Source organism: Cicer arietinum, chromosome 8 (assembly GCF_000331145.2).
Source record: "Cicer arietinum cultivar CDC Frontier isolate Library 1 chromosome 8, Cicar.CDCFrontier_v2.0, whole genome shotgun sequence".
NCBI classification, from domain to species: Eukaryota; Viridiplantae; Streptophyta; class Magnoliopsida; order Fabales; family Fabaceae; genus Cicer; species Cicer arietinum.
The window spans coordinates 28,429,164-28,443,005 of NC_021167.2; the positions used below are offsets into that span (position 1 = coordinate 28,429,164).

Genomic DNA, 13,842 nt, shown 5'->3' on the forward strand with positions numbered 1-13,842 from the left:
ATGCCTTATTTCGATCTATTAAGTTAAATTAACATTATAATTAAACGTTCATTTATAATTAAGTTTGTAATTTGGCCTGAAATTCAAAGGATTTCATAGCAGTTGTTGATCTCTTGCATCATAAAGATTTCTGGAGAGAGTTGTCAAATGTTTCTTGCATTGAATTAGAAACAGAGAAATACAATTTAAATGGGAGCTAACATATTTGCAAAGGATCATATACAATAGCTGAATGCAGGAATGAAAATGTTATTCTATACAACACAACCATTAAAGTTGATATATTATGTCTCTTGCTTTTACAAGCAGCAAGACATGCTTTGTAACTGCCGGCTGATGAATAGAACGCACCCAGGGCAACTAAAAAGTATCCTCTGATGGTGCATATTGTTGACATATGATACGAGTCGAGCTGCAACCATCCTGAAACCTAAAAAAGGCAAAAACTTATTCGGACATTGCTTTTCAACAAGACATAATGACATGATATTTTCAAATGTAATAAAAATCAAGAAGGAACTTATCATAAATTTCCTCGACATTTTCAAAATTAATTGATAATACTAAGGCAATTATAAATTGTAACATGTAGTGACTAGTGACAACAAAAATCTTAAATGGAAAACAAAGAACATTTTAGTATATGTTTGGGAAGAAATCAGGGCACAATGATCTACCTGAATCCACATCTTACGAGTGTGTACTTGAGCTGATGTTCAGTAAGCTATAGACAATTAACAAGCTCATATTGGAATCCAATTGAAATATGAAATTGTTAGGAACCCAAGAATTGGATTCCTTGATTTAGAGGAAGAACACTAATATTTAGAAAGAAAAGTTAAGAAATAATACGAGAGAACCTCTCCCAAGAAAATGATACACAAGAGCGGATACGCTCCTACAATGGTTTACACCACTCAATTTCTAAAGGTGATAAAAAGCTCCTTTCTAAAGAGGTGGAAGCCTCTATTTAAAGACTTCCGGTACATTAGGATAGGGATTAAGTCCTAGATAACTAACTAATAACAGAAACACCAAAGCAGGTACACCAATACACTACTAACAACCTAGGAACACAACTACCAACAAACTCCTAATTATCCCTATCTGTATATCCTAACAGAAATTACAATTATATTATGTATCATACCTAGCGCAACTTTTTCACGCGTTTAGAGGGTCGCACTGGCTCCTTTTTTGATTCCTCTGGAGGTTTTAAGTCAATAAATGGCTGAAACAATTGAGACATATATAAAGTATAAGCAACTAAATTGAAGCACTGTAACCAATTATGGCTTCATACTTATACATATTAAAGTGCTTTAAAGACAATTATACAAGCTGATAACAGAAAAATGGGAATGACAAAAAGAAACATTTTCTTTATGAAGTAATCCAAATAAGCTTTCACAGTTGAATAAGAACCACTTGAAAAAAGAAAAAAAAATACAGACAACCCATGAGGTATTCATGCAAAAACATTGTACTGAGTAGCTGATTAGCAGCACACTCATCTGTGTTCATTGGTTAACTAGAAGTAACTGTGAAGGTTTTTTGGAGAAAATTTGGGAGGACCATAAAAAATCTGCCATAAAAAACACTGATTGTAAATTAAATTCCACTATATGTTTGGTCCACTTTCATCATCCATACACTAATACTAAACAGCTATATGTTTGATTACAAATATAAGGAGAATAGTCTAAAAGAAAGGGTTTAAAATCATTCGGAATCTAAATAACTTCCACATTGTGTGAGGTGAATTCTTTTTGCTAATAAGCTATATTTCTTAGACTAATACTAAACAAATATCATCTAAGTCTGTTCAGCCCCAATGATCAAAGTTTGACACACTTCTTTAGGTCTTTCCATCACACTTCACAACATATGAAAGGTAATGTAATTGTACATAAAAAAATTACCCTCTTTCTTAATTCTTACACCATTAAAATGCTAATAATTTATTAGTTTATAAAATCAATGAATAGTAAAATAATGGCAGATAAAAGAGTGGATTTAGAATTATATAACCTCTTCCCATTTAGTTTGAAGTTCCAAAAGGTCTTGACAATATTGAAGGCATTCAGCATGGTATGCAGCAGCTAAGTCTTTGATCAACGCCTTTCTTTTTATTATACCAACCACTAATTAATTAAACAAATATATGATTTATTAAGCACTAATAAACTCATAATTGCAATGTATTAATCAGCGAAATCTAAACACTGAAATTCGAAGCCCTAATCTCAGTAAATTTGAATGTGCGAGGAAATAGAAAATAGAAAATGGAAAAGAAAGAAGGAGAGTTACTTCGACTGGGATCAAATGGTAAAGGAGGATCGGAAGGTTGAGGAAGCTTCTCTTCTTCTTTTTGTTCTTCCGCCATAGATGATGCTTCTTACTACGACCTCTTCGTTCTACTCATCCCTGTCGCTACTCCGTTCTTCATTTAGACTGGGCTACCGTTTGGGCCTGTTTATGGGCCAATGCAGCAACTTCGGTTTCCGGACTTTTTATTTTTATTTTTTGTAAGAGAGGACAATAACTAGAGTTGGGCTATCTTTTGGGTTTGTTTATGGGTCTTTTTACAAAATTTGGCTTTCAGTATGAAACAACTTTGGTTTCCCAGTTTTATTTTATTTTTTTCAAAAACAAATAATAGTAATTAATATTATTTTTTTATAGGTAAAATGTTAGTAAATTAGTAATATTAATTCTTTCAGTATTTTGTAGAGGGTGGACGTTAAACTGGGATCTCCTTATTATTTTAGTGTCTAACTCCCCTACCTCAACCACCAAATCAATATTATAAGTGATTTAGAATAATTTTTCTTTTATTTAAATAAGTGACTCTGCAAATATGTATTTTTTTGGTGTGTTTTTTTTTCTTTTTCCGTCGTCTTAATGTAGTGTTATTTTATTTATTGTGTAGGTGTGTCGTTTTTATTTCTCTTTCTTGTTTCAATATACGTTTAATTTAAATTTATAGATCAACTTCGATTAGATGCATATTTAATCACTGAATTAAGCGTCATCAACGTAATAGCTCTAAAGACATGAATATTTCAAACATTTCTTTTTTGTCATATTTATAGATATTTTTCTGTTTCATGCTATATATAATATGAGTGTTGTGAACTTGTTCATAAATTCAACATTTTTTATGCTAACGGTTTTCAATTGTATTGTTTTTTTATCGATATAATTAATATAAATTTAAATTAACGAATATATTTTTTAATAAAAAAATTATTTAATCAATATTTAATTATGAAACTCATAATAGTTAATTGACATATAAAATTGAACTCAATAACTCTTCCATAAGCTAAGTTGGTTCCATTTTCGTTTTGTTTTTCTAGATCAAGTGTCCGTACAATGTGCCATAAGGTGGAGTCCAATAGTTGTGGCTTTATTTGTATGTAAAAAATCTTAATAAGAAATTATGCTATTTTTTGTCCTAAATAAGAAATTATGCTCTAGAACAAGTTCTTGAATGCACCAACATTATATAAGAAATATTGTCTACCCACAAGTTCTTGAATGCACCAACTTTAAAGTGGTTACATAATTTGCAAGAAATCACTTGTATCATAATTAGATCATATTTTCCAAGTGTACTAAATCTCTATCATAATCAATTTTATTTATTTATTAATAGTATAATTATTTTTAATTGTGCTTGTATCACACTTCATTGTCAAAAGTAAATGGTATATTATAATGCAAGAAAAAGAAATCAACAAATAGATATGAATCTTCCTGTACATATAAAATATTCATTGGTATCAATAATTGATAATAATATGAGTGGATGTGAATCAAGAATGGATCCTGATAATAGGTGAATACAGTAATATAAACTATTGAAATGATTGGAACATGTTAAGGAAATTTTATATATACCTAATTATACAACTCCCAATTTCCTCATCTACACAATGATTATTGCTTAATTTCTGTTGCTAATATTGACTTAAGGAAAGTGATAACTTAAGAAAATAGCTCTTAGCAAAATTAAAAGGTCATCAAGGATTAAAAAATTGTGTGATTATTTTCAATTTTTAACAAACACAAATTAAAGCAGAGCTATCATGATCCTTGGCATCCACCAAGTAGCACCTTTGGATAATAGGATGCAAATGTTACAAACTTATTGGAGTGGAATTATTTATTTATGAGCAACATTAAAGTGCTTGTACATTGGACATATTTAGTAACATTAATTTCATTCATCTACTTGATAATTTTATGATGTAATCTATCTTTTCAGCATCAGTGGGCACATTGTCCCTATAATTATTTTTGGATATAATAATATGATTGATCATGATAAAAGAGTATATATATATGAAAGATTAATCTTAATAATTATATATAATAATTGATTGATTGGGACTTGTGAACTAACATAACCCGTTCTTTACATTTTTATATTATTTTATTTTATTTATATCCTATGTTTGAAAGCAGTGCTTCTTTTTCCCTGTCTGATATGGCTTATGACTAGGTATATATAGCTAAATTTGGTTTGCTACTATGATGTATGTGCAAACATAAGCTAATTAGTACTGTGCTTAAATTTAATTTGATTAATTCAATTTTATACATAGCAAGTGGAGTGTAAAAACCTCTTGGTACTTTGGAAAAATCGTCAATTAAATTCGATAAAAAAAAAAAAAATATTTTTTTAAAAATTCATAAAAAAAATGAATGATGGAAGAGGTGGACCTCTAAATGGAATACCTTAATTTTTTAAAAAACACTCTTTAATAAATAAATAAAAAATCTAACTCAATTAATCTCTAATTTCTAATTTATTTTTTTATATATTTTTCTTATTAGAAATAATTATATTTAAATTATAGTCTATCACGTTGAAAAATTAGTTAGTTAATTCTATTACATCAAATCTTATTAGATATGTCATGTTATGAAAAATTAATTAGTCTATTCCGTTACATCAAATTCTATTGGATGATAATTGTTTTTATTTATTTTTTATTTACTATTGAATAGTAAGTTATCTCTTATAAATGTGAATATTTAGTTGGAATTGAGGGTTTATATGGATTTACTTAAAATCTCTGAAAACTATGAGTATTTGTATTTTTAAGATACTAAATCTCGAAAGTTTAGAAGAAAGAACAATTATTATAGCGACGAGAAAACTAAAGATATACTTGAAGTGGAAAGTTGTTTGATAGCACTAATAATTGTATTTTATATATGTAATATGTGTATGTATATAACTTGATAATACTCTTAAGATATATTGAAAGGACTAATGAATAAAACTAAAATAAAAGTGAAACAAACGTGATAGTAGTATATAGATTTCCCTCACTACAAGATTCCTTCCATGATAATGCCAAATGAGTACCAAGTTAGGTGACCCAATTTAATGGTCGTGTAATGTGAAATTTAATAGTTATAACAACATTAAGAGAGATTTTTTTTTTATATTTTTAAATTTAATAATTATCATAGTTGTTTAAGAAGTTGGTTCAAATATATTAATAACAAGATTAAGTAATAATTTAAATATCACTAGGTAGCTAGGTAGGACAAAAACTATATGTGACATTGGTAAGATGGATATGTAACTGTTCAAAGTGTGTATAGAAGAGGAATATCCTTGTCCCTTTTACTAATGAATTTAAGATTTTTAATTATGTGGGAACTCACCTTTTTCAAAGCCATGTTGTATGGTGCTTTTAAAATCATGATGTGATATGTCCAATTCTAACTACCATTCGGCCCCTTTTCCCTCCCTTAAAGGTACTTAATCAAAATGATCATCACTATATTGGTGGATAATTCAATTATTTGTCTAATCTAATTGAATTAATTAATAGATAATTTATTAATTTTAATTGTTTTATTTAAGTGATGTAATTTTTTTAAAAAATAATTAGTTTTTGATGATTTTAATAATAAAATAAATTTAATTTACTCAAATATTTTTATTAATTGCAGTTAATTAAAAAATTAAACGATAACTAATTTGAGATAAATAAAAATAAGAAATAAAACATTTAAATTAAAATAGAATGAGTATCAATTGAATGAATGGATAATTGAACTTATAAAAAAATGAATAATTCAATTAATGGTCTAATCTAACAATGGATGATTACTATTTCAAATGAATTATTGATTATAATTAGATGTGAACCAAATGAGGAAGTGGTATTCTATAAAATGTTTGAATAAAGAGAAGTACCCCACAAAAGGGTTTAATCTAGCCTTCCAGAAAGCAAGATTACTTTTGATTCTAACTTTGAACAGAATATCTCAAAAGGAATTTATAGTTTCTCAATATAGAATTTTTAAGAACGAATCTCTGAATTTCAAACATTCAAATCTAAGATGGGTTAAAGAATGTCAAAATTTGATTATCACGTTTTATTTATTTATTTTAGTTTAATTTATATATCATAAAAATAAAAATATTTATATTATTAGTTAATCATAAACATTAAATAATTAATTTTTAACATATTTACTTATAAAATCATTCATATATATTAGTTATAATAAGTTAATTTTTTTAATATATTTTAATAATAATAACATAGAGATATACTATATGAAATTACAAATGTAGTTTCAGTAATTTCCATGGCAACCAACGGTGTGGTCGATGGACACGATTTTCAAAGTACTATTTTCTATTTTCTATTTTCTATGATATTTCTATTTTTTCTAAAGTCACACATACACATAGATGATTGAACCACCTCCCAAATATTATTGGAAGGGAGGGAAATTAATTATGACCTTGTTTGTCTTTTACATAATAAATTCCGTGATGTATGACACATAAGTACTGTCATATACATTTGGAAGAAAAAAATACCAATTAATAGCTACATGTATTATATAGAGAAAATTAAATATTTTTAATAATTTAATAACTGTAATTAATTAATATTATAAAAACTATGTATATTAAAGACATAGATGAATTAAATTCTTATACTATATAGCATGTACAATTTCTTCTTAGTATTTGACCGTTTGATTTCAACTAAAAATAGAGAATATATATATATATATATATATATATATATATATATATATATATATTAAATCAACGATTAATTCCTCTAATTTGTCACTAGTCAAGGATTAATTCCTCGAGGCATTTTAAATATGTTCATCCATACAAAGAAATTACATACATGTACATTGATTAAGTATTATTTATGAATAAAACTTACTTTAATGACTATATAGGAACATAATAAAACTTATTTTAATGATTATATAAGAATATAATATATTAAAATTTTTGAGGTTTAATATATTTTTAATCTTTTCAAATATATTAATTTTTATTTTTAGTCTCTTTAAAAAATATTTTTGAACTTTAGTCATTTAAAATTTTTTATTGTTAATTTTAATTTTTGTTTTGTTACAAAAATTCATGTCACATGTTTCAAGTGACTTTTTTATATGAAATACTATTGATAAGATTTTAAAATATCATTAGTGATTTTTTTTAATCTTTATTAAATTGTTAAATCAAATATTAGATAGTTAAATTATCAAATTAACGATATTTTAAAGTCTTACCAATGACATGTCATCAAAAAAGTCAATTAAAACATATGAAACAAACTTTTGTAAAAAAAAGATACTAAACTTGGTAACAAAAAATTTAGAAGAACAAAAGCTCGAAATTTTTTTAGAGGGATTAAAAATGAAAGTTGATATATTTAAAAGGACTAAAAATATATTTAATCTAAATTTTTTACGACGATTGATAATATTCTTCAAGAAATAATAGCTCATGAGCATCTTAATTCTTATAAATAAAATAATGATATAATTTATATCAATTTAACACGTTACATATTATTTTTTCCTTTATTTAATTAAATCGATATAATTTAAATCAATATCATAATCGTAAAAATAAAAATACCATCAATATCTACTTATTAGAGACGATGTTTGTGATTGTTGAAGTTTTAAATATTTTTTAAAATCAATCCATAATAAACCATAATCCATGTTAGAATTTTCTGATATTTATGTCCTTCCATAAAATACAAAATCTCTTATTGGAAAATATTTGTTTTAGCGAACTATGTTTTTATTGAGAAAACAAAGAAAGGGAAAGATCAGGTGATTTTAATGTGGTGTGTGTATTAGTATAGTCCATACACAAGTACTTACAAATAAGATAAGGTATCAATATATCCTTGTGATCTAGTATTTTTTTGCTTATAATTTAAAAAAAGAAAAAAAGGAATTAGCAAATAAAAGTATCCACATTGAATAAACTATGTCCAACCAATTAAATAGTGTTGGTGTGCGTCCAATTTTCACAAACCCAATCAATCATCATATATATCACAAGACACATCTGTTCTTTTGTGTTGGATTTGTAATTTCAATTTCTCCATCATAGAGACAAAAAATAAAACCACTTTGGTGTTGGTTTTTAGAAGTGTGAAAACAAAAATGGGCAGAAAATGCTCACATTGTGGAAACATAGGCCATAATTCAAGGACATGTAATTCCTTAAGAGGGGGTGGTAATAGTAGTTTTGTTGGAGTTAGACTCTTTGGTGTTCAATTAGATTTATCTTCTTCTTGTGTTTCCATGAAAAAAAGTTTTAGTATGGATTCTTTATTTCCAACTTCTTCATCTTCTCCTTCTTCCTCTTTTTCTTCCTCAAGATTATCCATTGATGATAGAACTTCTATTGGGTATTTATCAGATGGTCTCATAGTTAGAGCACAAGAAAGAAAGAAAGGTATATCAAATATATGTTGTAAATGTGCATATAAATTAATTTTACAATTATTGCTTATGTTTAATTGCTATGATGGATTAATTAGTCATATGAAGTTATTAATTTTAGTTTGAAAAGCTTTGGTTCTAGATAGTTAATTAAATAGTAGTATTTACTTTGTTTGTTCACAATCAATTCTAGCTAGCTTATTTATAATAATTACAACTTTTAATAATATAATATATATCTAACATATTTATTGAATTAATTAGGAGTTCCATGGACAGAAGAAGAGCACAGAAAATTCCTTGTTGGACTTGAGAAGTTAGGAAAAGGAGATTGGAGAGGTATCTCAAGAAACTATGTGACTACAAGAACACCAACTCAAGTTGCAAGTCATGCTCAAAAGTACTTTATTCGACTTTCAACCATCAATAAGAAGAAGAGACGTTCAAGTCTCTTTGACATGGTAAATATATATACTATACTTTATCATCAATAACTACTCTTTTCTTAATTAATCATCTCATAATCTTAAATTCAATTATATGTATACTTTTTGTTTTGGTCAAATTAGTTTTTTTTTTTAAAGTTAATTCATAAGAATATTTTCGTGTTAAAGGACAACTTTTTTAACTTTCAATTTTTAAGAGAATATTGCTTTAGTAATTCAGCATTCGATTAAAAGATAAATAAAATTTAACTAATAATTGTTCCGATCAAAATTTGAATTCAAATTCTTCCGCATGAGTTTGTCTTTAATTAAACTTCGTTAATCACTTGTTTAATTATTTAATTAATATTAGAGATTATGTTAATTTTTAACCAATATTTAATATTTTAGACATATTTTTCATTCTTTAAAGCTAGTTTTATCTTTTGTAAATTGGGTAAGAGAGGAAATTCTTATAAGTCAAAGTGATATTAATAACCATTTTATAACAATTCACGAAAGAATTTGAATTTGGTAGAGTAAGACTATAAAACTAATCTCTTACCACTAAATTAACACATCAAATATGAACTTATTTTCTTTCTAAAAGAACAATTTGAGTATTTGCATTATGTATTAAATTGAATGTTACTTTGGAATGTGTTTAGGTTGGTAGCAGCAACAGAAACAGAAGAGTTGATCCAATGAACATCTCAAAAAGCAAGTCAGGAGAATCTATTTGTTGTAGACATGATGATTATGAACATGTAAAATCAAAATGTGAAGCTGAAAAAGATGCCACGTTGTCACTTCTAGTAACATCATTTGAACAAAACATTGGTGATAGTAATATTAATTCCTCTGTGTGTCAAGTTGAAGAAGCAGAACATGAAAATGTGCCTGTTTGGTTACATCCTCTAACAAAGTCATTAAATATGAAACTTGTGATGCCAAATTCTTCAAATGCAGCAACACCTGATCTTGAGCTATCTCTTGCAGTCCCTAAGGCTAAGAATATGGAACAAGATAAAACATCATCTAGTTCATTTCTTATTGGGCCAATTAGTGTGACTTAATTATTAATTAGGAAAACTTTATATATATTATTTGTTAGAGGGGGTGTATCTTTTTGTTTAATTTATTGTCAACTATATATATATATATATCAACTTATATGTAAAAGATCATATGATCTGATCTTATCAAAGAAAGCCATTTTTCATGATGTTAATGGTAGTCATTTAGCTACTAATCTATGCAATAATTAATTAATCACAATCCCTTTATGATGTATACCTCCATGTAGAGCAGTTAATTGATTTCGGTAGCTGGTTTACTATATATTAATCTTTAAAAATTATTCAAAATTTTAATAATGATCGATAATATTTTTCACAAAAATAATTAATGGTTATTTCGGTTCTTATAGTTAAGACAATAATTTAATCGTTGTTATATTAATAAAATAAATTAAAAATTCTCAACATTCAAATAGTTAATTTATATTTCTAAAGTGATGTTGGAATTTTTGGTCACTTGTAACTTACACTTGTTAAACTAGTCTACTTTAGAATTAAGATTCATGATTCTTAATTTTGGTCAAATACTTTTGCACAATTCAGTTTCTTTTTTAAAAATTAAAATTAAATCAACATCATAATTATATAAAATTCCTTAACAACACATTCTTCTCAAATTCAAATTTAAAAACATATATCACAAATATTGACACTAAAGTTTAAATACGTTTAATTAAATAGATATTATAAATTTTTTTTGAATAAAATAAAATATATTATTCAATACAATATAATAAATTGTATATGAAATTAAATATAACAGTCCTAACATATACAATAAAATTTAGGATTTTTGTTTACGTTAGATAATTTAAAGAAACAATTTAATATTTTAGAAATTTAACGTCTCAAATTATGATAAGCTTATATTTTTAAATTCTAAAATAGTGGTTTTCTCTAAATTTTACAAAATTGATTCATTGGAAATAAAATATTGTGTAGTAATGAGTGGAATTGCTTTTGAAACAAACAAACATTTTTACATCTAGCTTGTAATTAATTAAGTAATAAGTAATCAACATCGGTACCTACCTACCCAATATAGTATTATGTTTTAGAATATGTACTTAGTGTACTAAGAACTTGTTTATATAATTTAACACAAGTTTACAACTGGAACAAACTCTTTTGGTTGCTTGTATTGTAGTGCTTTGCTGTGTCAATAACTCAACATAATAGAGACAGCTTATGGCAAAAAAACCACGTGATTGGATCAATTTTCGTTCACTTACTAACTTTTGATACCATAATCATATTTTTTTTCCTCTGTTTAAAGAAAAGTTGGATTGTGTTGAGAAAATTTTACTCCACCATCACTAGGGTTGGAATATTTTGCCGTCTAGCTAGGCTTAAAATATAATATGACCAAATACATTTATTTTGAAAGAGAGTTTCTACATACATTTATAAATTTACATTCATTCTAAAAAAATATTTCTACTGTATATTAATATATTGAAGAATTTTGATACAATAATTATTTTTTATTTAATATGTAAATGACAAAATCAGATTTATATTTGATATATTTGGTGATATCTGCTTCACTCTTTTTTTATTCTATGATTTCACGAGTTTAAATGTCAATTTTGAGTTGCTTTGACTATAAATTCAAATATTGACAAACTTGAAAATGAAGTCGATTTTACTTGACAAGACTCAGAGTAAATTCACCAGACAAATTCATTGGAATTTTTGACAAAGTGTTGATTCTTTTTTATATTAATTTCACATTCATTTCTTTTTCTTTCGTTTGGCTTGTTAAATGTTGATTAGTAATTATGCATATATTGTTCTTCATCTTTATTATTTCTATGTCTTGTAGCATTCACCCCACATGTTGTCTAACATGTACCAACTTATCCAAGTTTGGAATTTTTTAGGGTTCTCATAAGTTTAATTATTTATCAACAAAATTGTAGTTTTAGAGGAGGCATGGATTTTAAGAATGGAAAAAAGGAAAAACAAGTAAGCCTAATTAATCTTTACTTGGTTTAGTTGAAGCCTAATTAATGGGAATAGAAAGGGATAAGGGAATATAACCATTATTTGTAAAATTTTCATTGTTTCAAAAACCAAATAGAGAATTAATCATTTCAAATTAATAAGAATTTAGAAAAAGAAAATACAAAATTGATCAACTTTTTGACCATGTGAAATTTGATTGATAGATTGACGAAATATAAAATCTAAAAAGAGTTATGAATAGAGTATGACAAGGCACGTAGACCACACAATACTTATTTGATACTCAATGCATTTTGACTAATAATAAATATGAAGATAAAGAAAGGATATGATGGAAATGAAGCTTAACCACAAGACTCTTAAAAGAGAATATGCCAATTCAATACATAGGGACATTTTATCTTCAAAGTGTCTTCCATTTTTCTTCTAAATTAAGTTAAAATCATTCAGCCGGCTTATCAGAAAATAAATTGTCGACATCTTTCAATTTTATTCTATGTGATTTTTCTCAATTTAATATATTGATTTCAATGCAAGATTTGGTTGAACAATTCAACTAAATATTGGAATTGTATAGCATTGACATAGCAACTTCACTCTTTCACTTCAACAAAATTAAATCATTTCATTAGGCCTCAATTTATATATATATAAAATACCAATAAAATCTTTAAAAGCTATAATATTTATAAGTTATTCCAAATATAACCCTATATTAATTGCTTTTAGAAAATGTGAAAACACCTATATAAAAAATGTCAATTGTTATTGAACATTGAATACTTGGATATAAAAGTAAAATACGTCATTAATACATTTAAAAGGGTGTGACTTTTTCTTATAATAAAGATAAAAAAATCTCCAATCATTTTTTTATAGTTGACATCAGAGGGGAGTAATTAGTAAAATTATCATTGTGGATGAGATGCTTTAGTTTTAGTTTTGGGCCTATGTTTTTTGTTTGTTTATATGGACTAAGAAGTTAAGTAGAATGTTTTTTTTGTTTGTATGTATGGGCTAAGAAGTTAACTAGTATATTAGTAATATATATATAATCAAGTAATTCACAATCCCATCTAAAGATTGAACTTGACTCATTTTAATAACAAAACAATCATGTTTAATCTTTGAATTTTTTTTTTATGTAATTAAACAACTGAGTTTGATCTAACATTTGACAAATTGAGAATTGAAATAGTTAATAAGTTGCTTATTGGGAATCATTATCTAAAAATTATTTAAAATATTTACAATGAATGGTAACTTATCTCATATAACTAGTTTGAATGGTGAATAAAGGGACATCGAATGTGTTATAAGAAGGAGATATCAACTTTAAAATTAAAAAACATTAACGTAATTACTAATTTATTAACATTTGTTTATAAAAACAAATCTCCAACTTCGTTAATTTATGTTGATTTGAAAAAAACAATAAAGACAAATATATTATGGATATATTAATAATTATATATATATATATATATACATATATATATATATATATTTTAACCAACAGGATTTAATTATTCAATTTACAATATAAAATTACAATGCCTATTTAACAAATCACAAGTTATACTCGATTATAACAACAAATATACAAATAATAT

General features: G+C 25.8%; 2 protein-coding genes across 3 annotated transcripts; one reads left to right on the forward strand and one right to left on the reverse strand.

The window, feature by feature from the left end:
- Nucleotides 1–140: 140 nt before the first annotated feature.
- On the reverse strand, nucleotides 141–2,468 carry LOC101504993 (uncharacterized). Of its 2 annotated transcripts, XM_004513040.4 has the most exons (4): nucleotides 2,311–2,468; nucleotides 2,032–2,144; nucleotides 1,151–1,231; nucleotides 141–430 (listed from the first exon to the last, which is right to left on the reverse strand). In XM_004513040.4, exons 1-3 carry the CDS (start codon nucleotides 2,384–2,386, stop codon nucleotides 1,151–1,153), a joined length of 270 nt encoding a protein of 89 aa, XP_004513097.1. In that variant the 5' UTR covers nucleotides 2,387–2,468; the 3' UTR covers nucleotides 141–430. The 2 variants fall into 2 exon arrangements, with proteins under 2 accessions (XP_004513097.1, XP_073220316.1); XM_073364215.1 differs by lacking the exon at nucleotides 1,151–1,231.
- Nucleotides 2,469–8,329: 5,861 nt separating this feature from the next.
- LOC101505306 (transcription factor MYBS3-like) lies at nucleotides 8,330–10,407 on the forward strand. Its single transcript, XM_004513041.4, has 3 exons — nucleotides 8,330–8,770; nucleotides 9,022–9,218; nucleotides 9,851–10,407. The coding sequence occupies exons 1-3, from the start codon at nucleotides 8,476–8,478 to the stop codon at nucleotides 10,256–10,258; spliced, it is 900 nt and encodes a 299-aa protein (XP_004513098.1). The 5' UTR covers nucleotides 8,330–8,475; the 3' UTR covers nucleotides 10,259–10,407.
- Nucleotides 10,408–13,842: the final 3,435 nt, after the last annotated feature.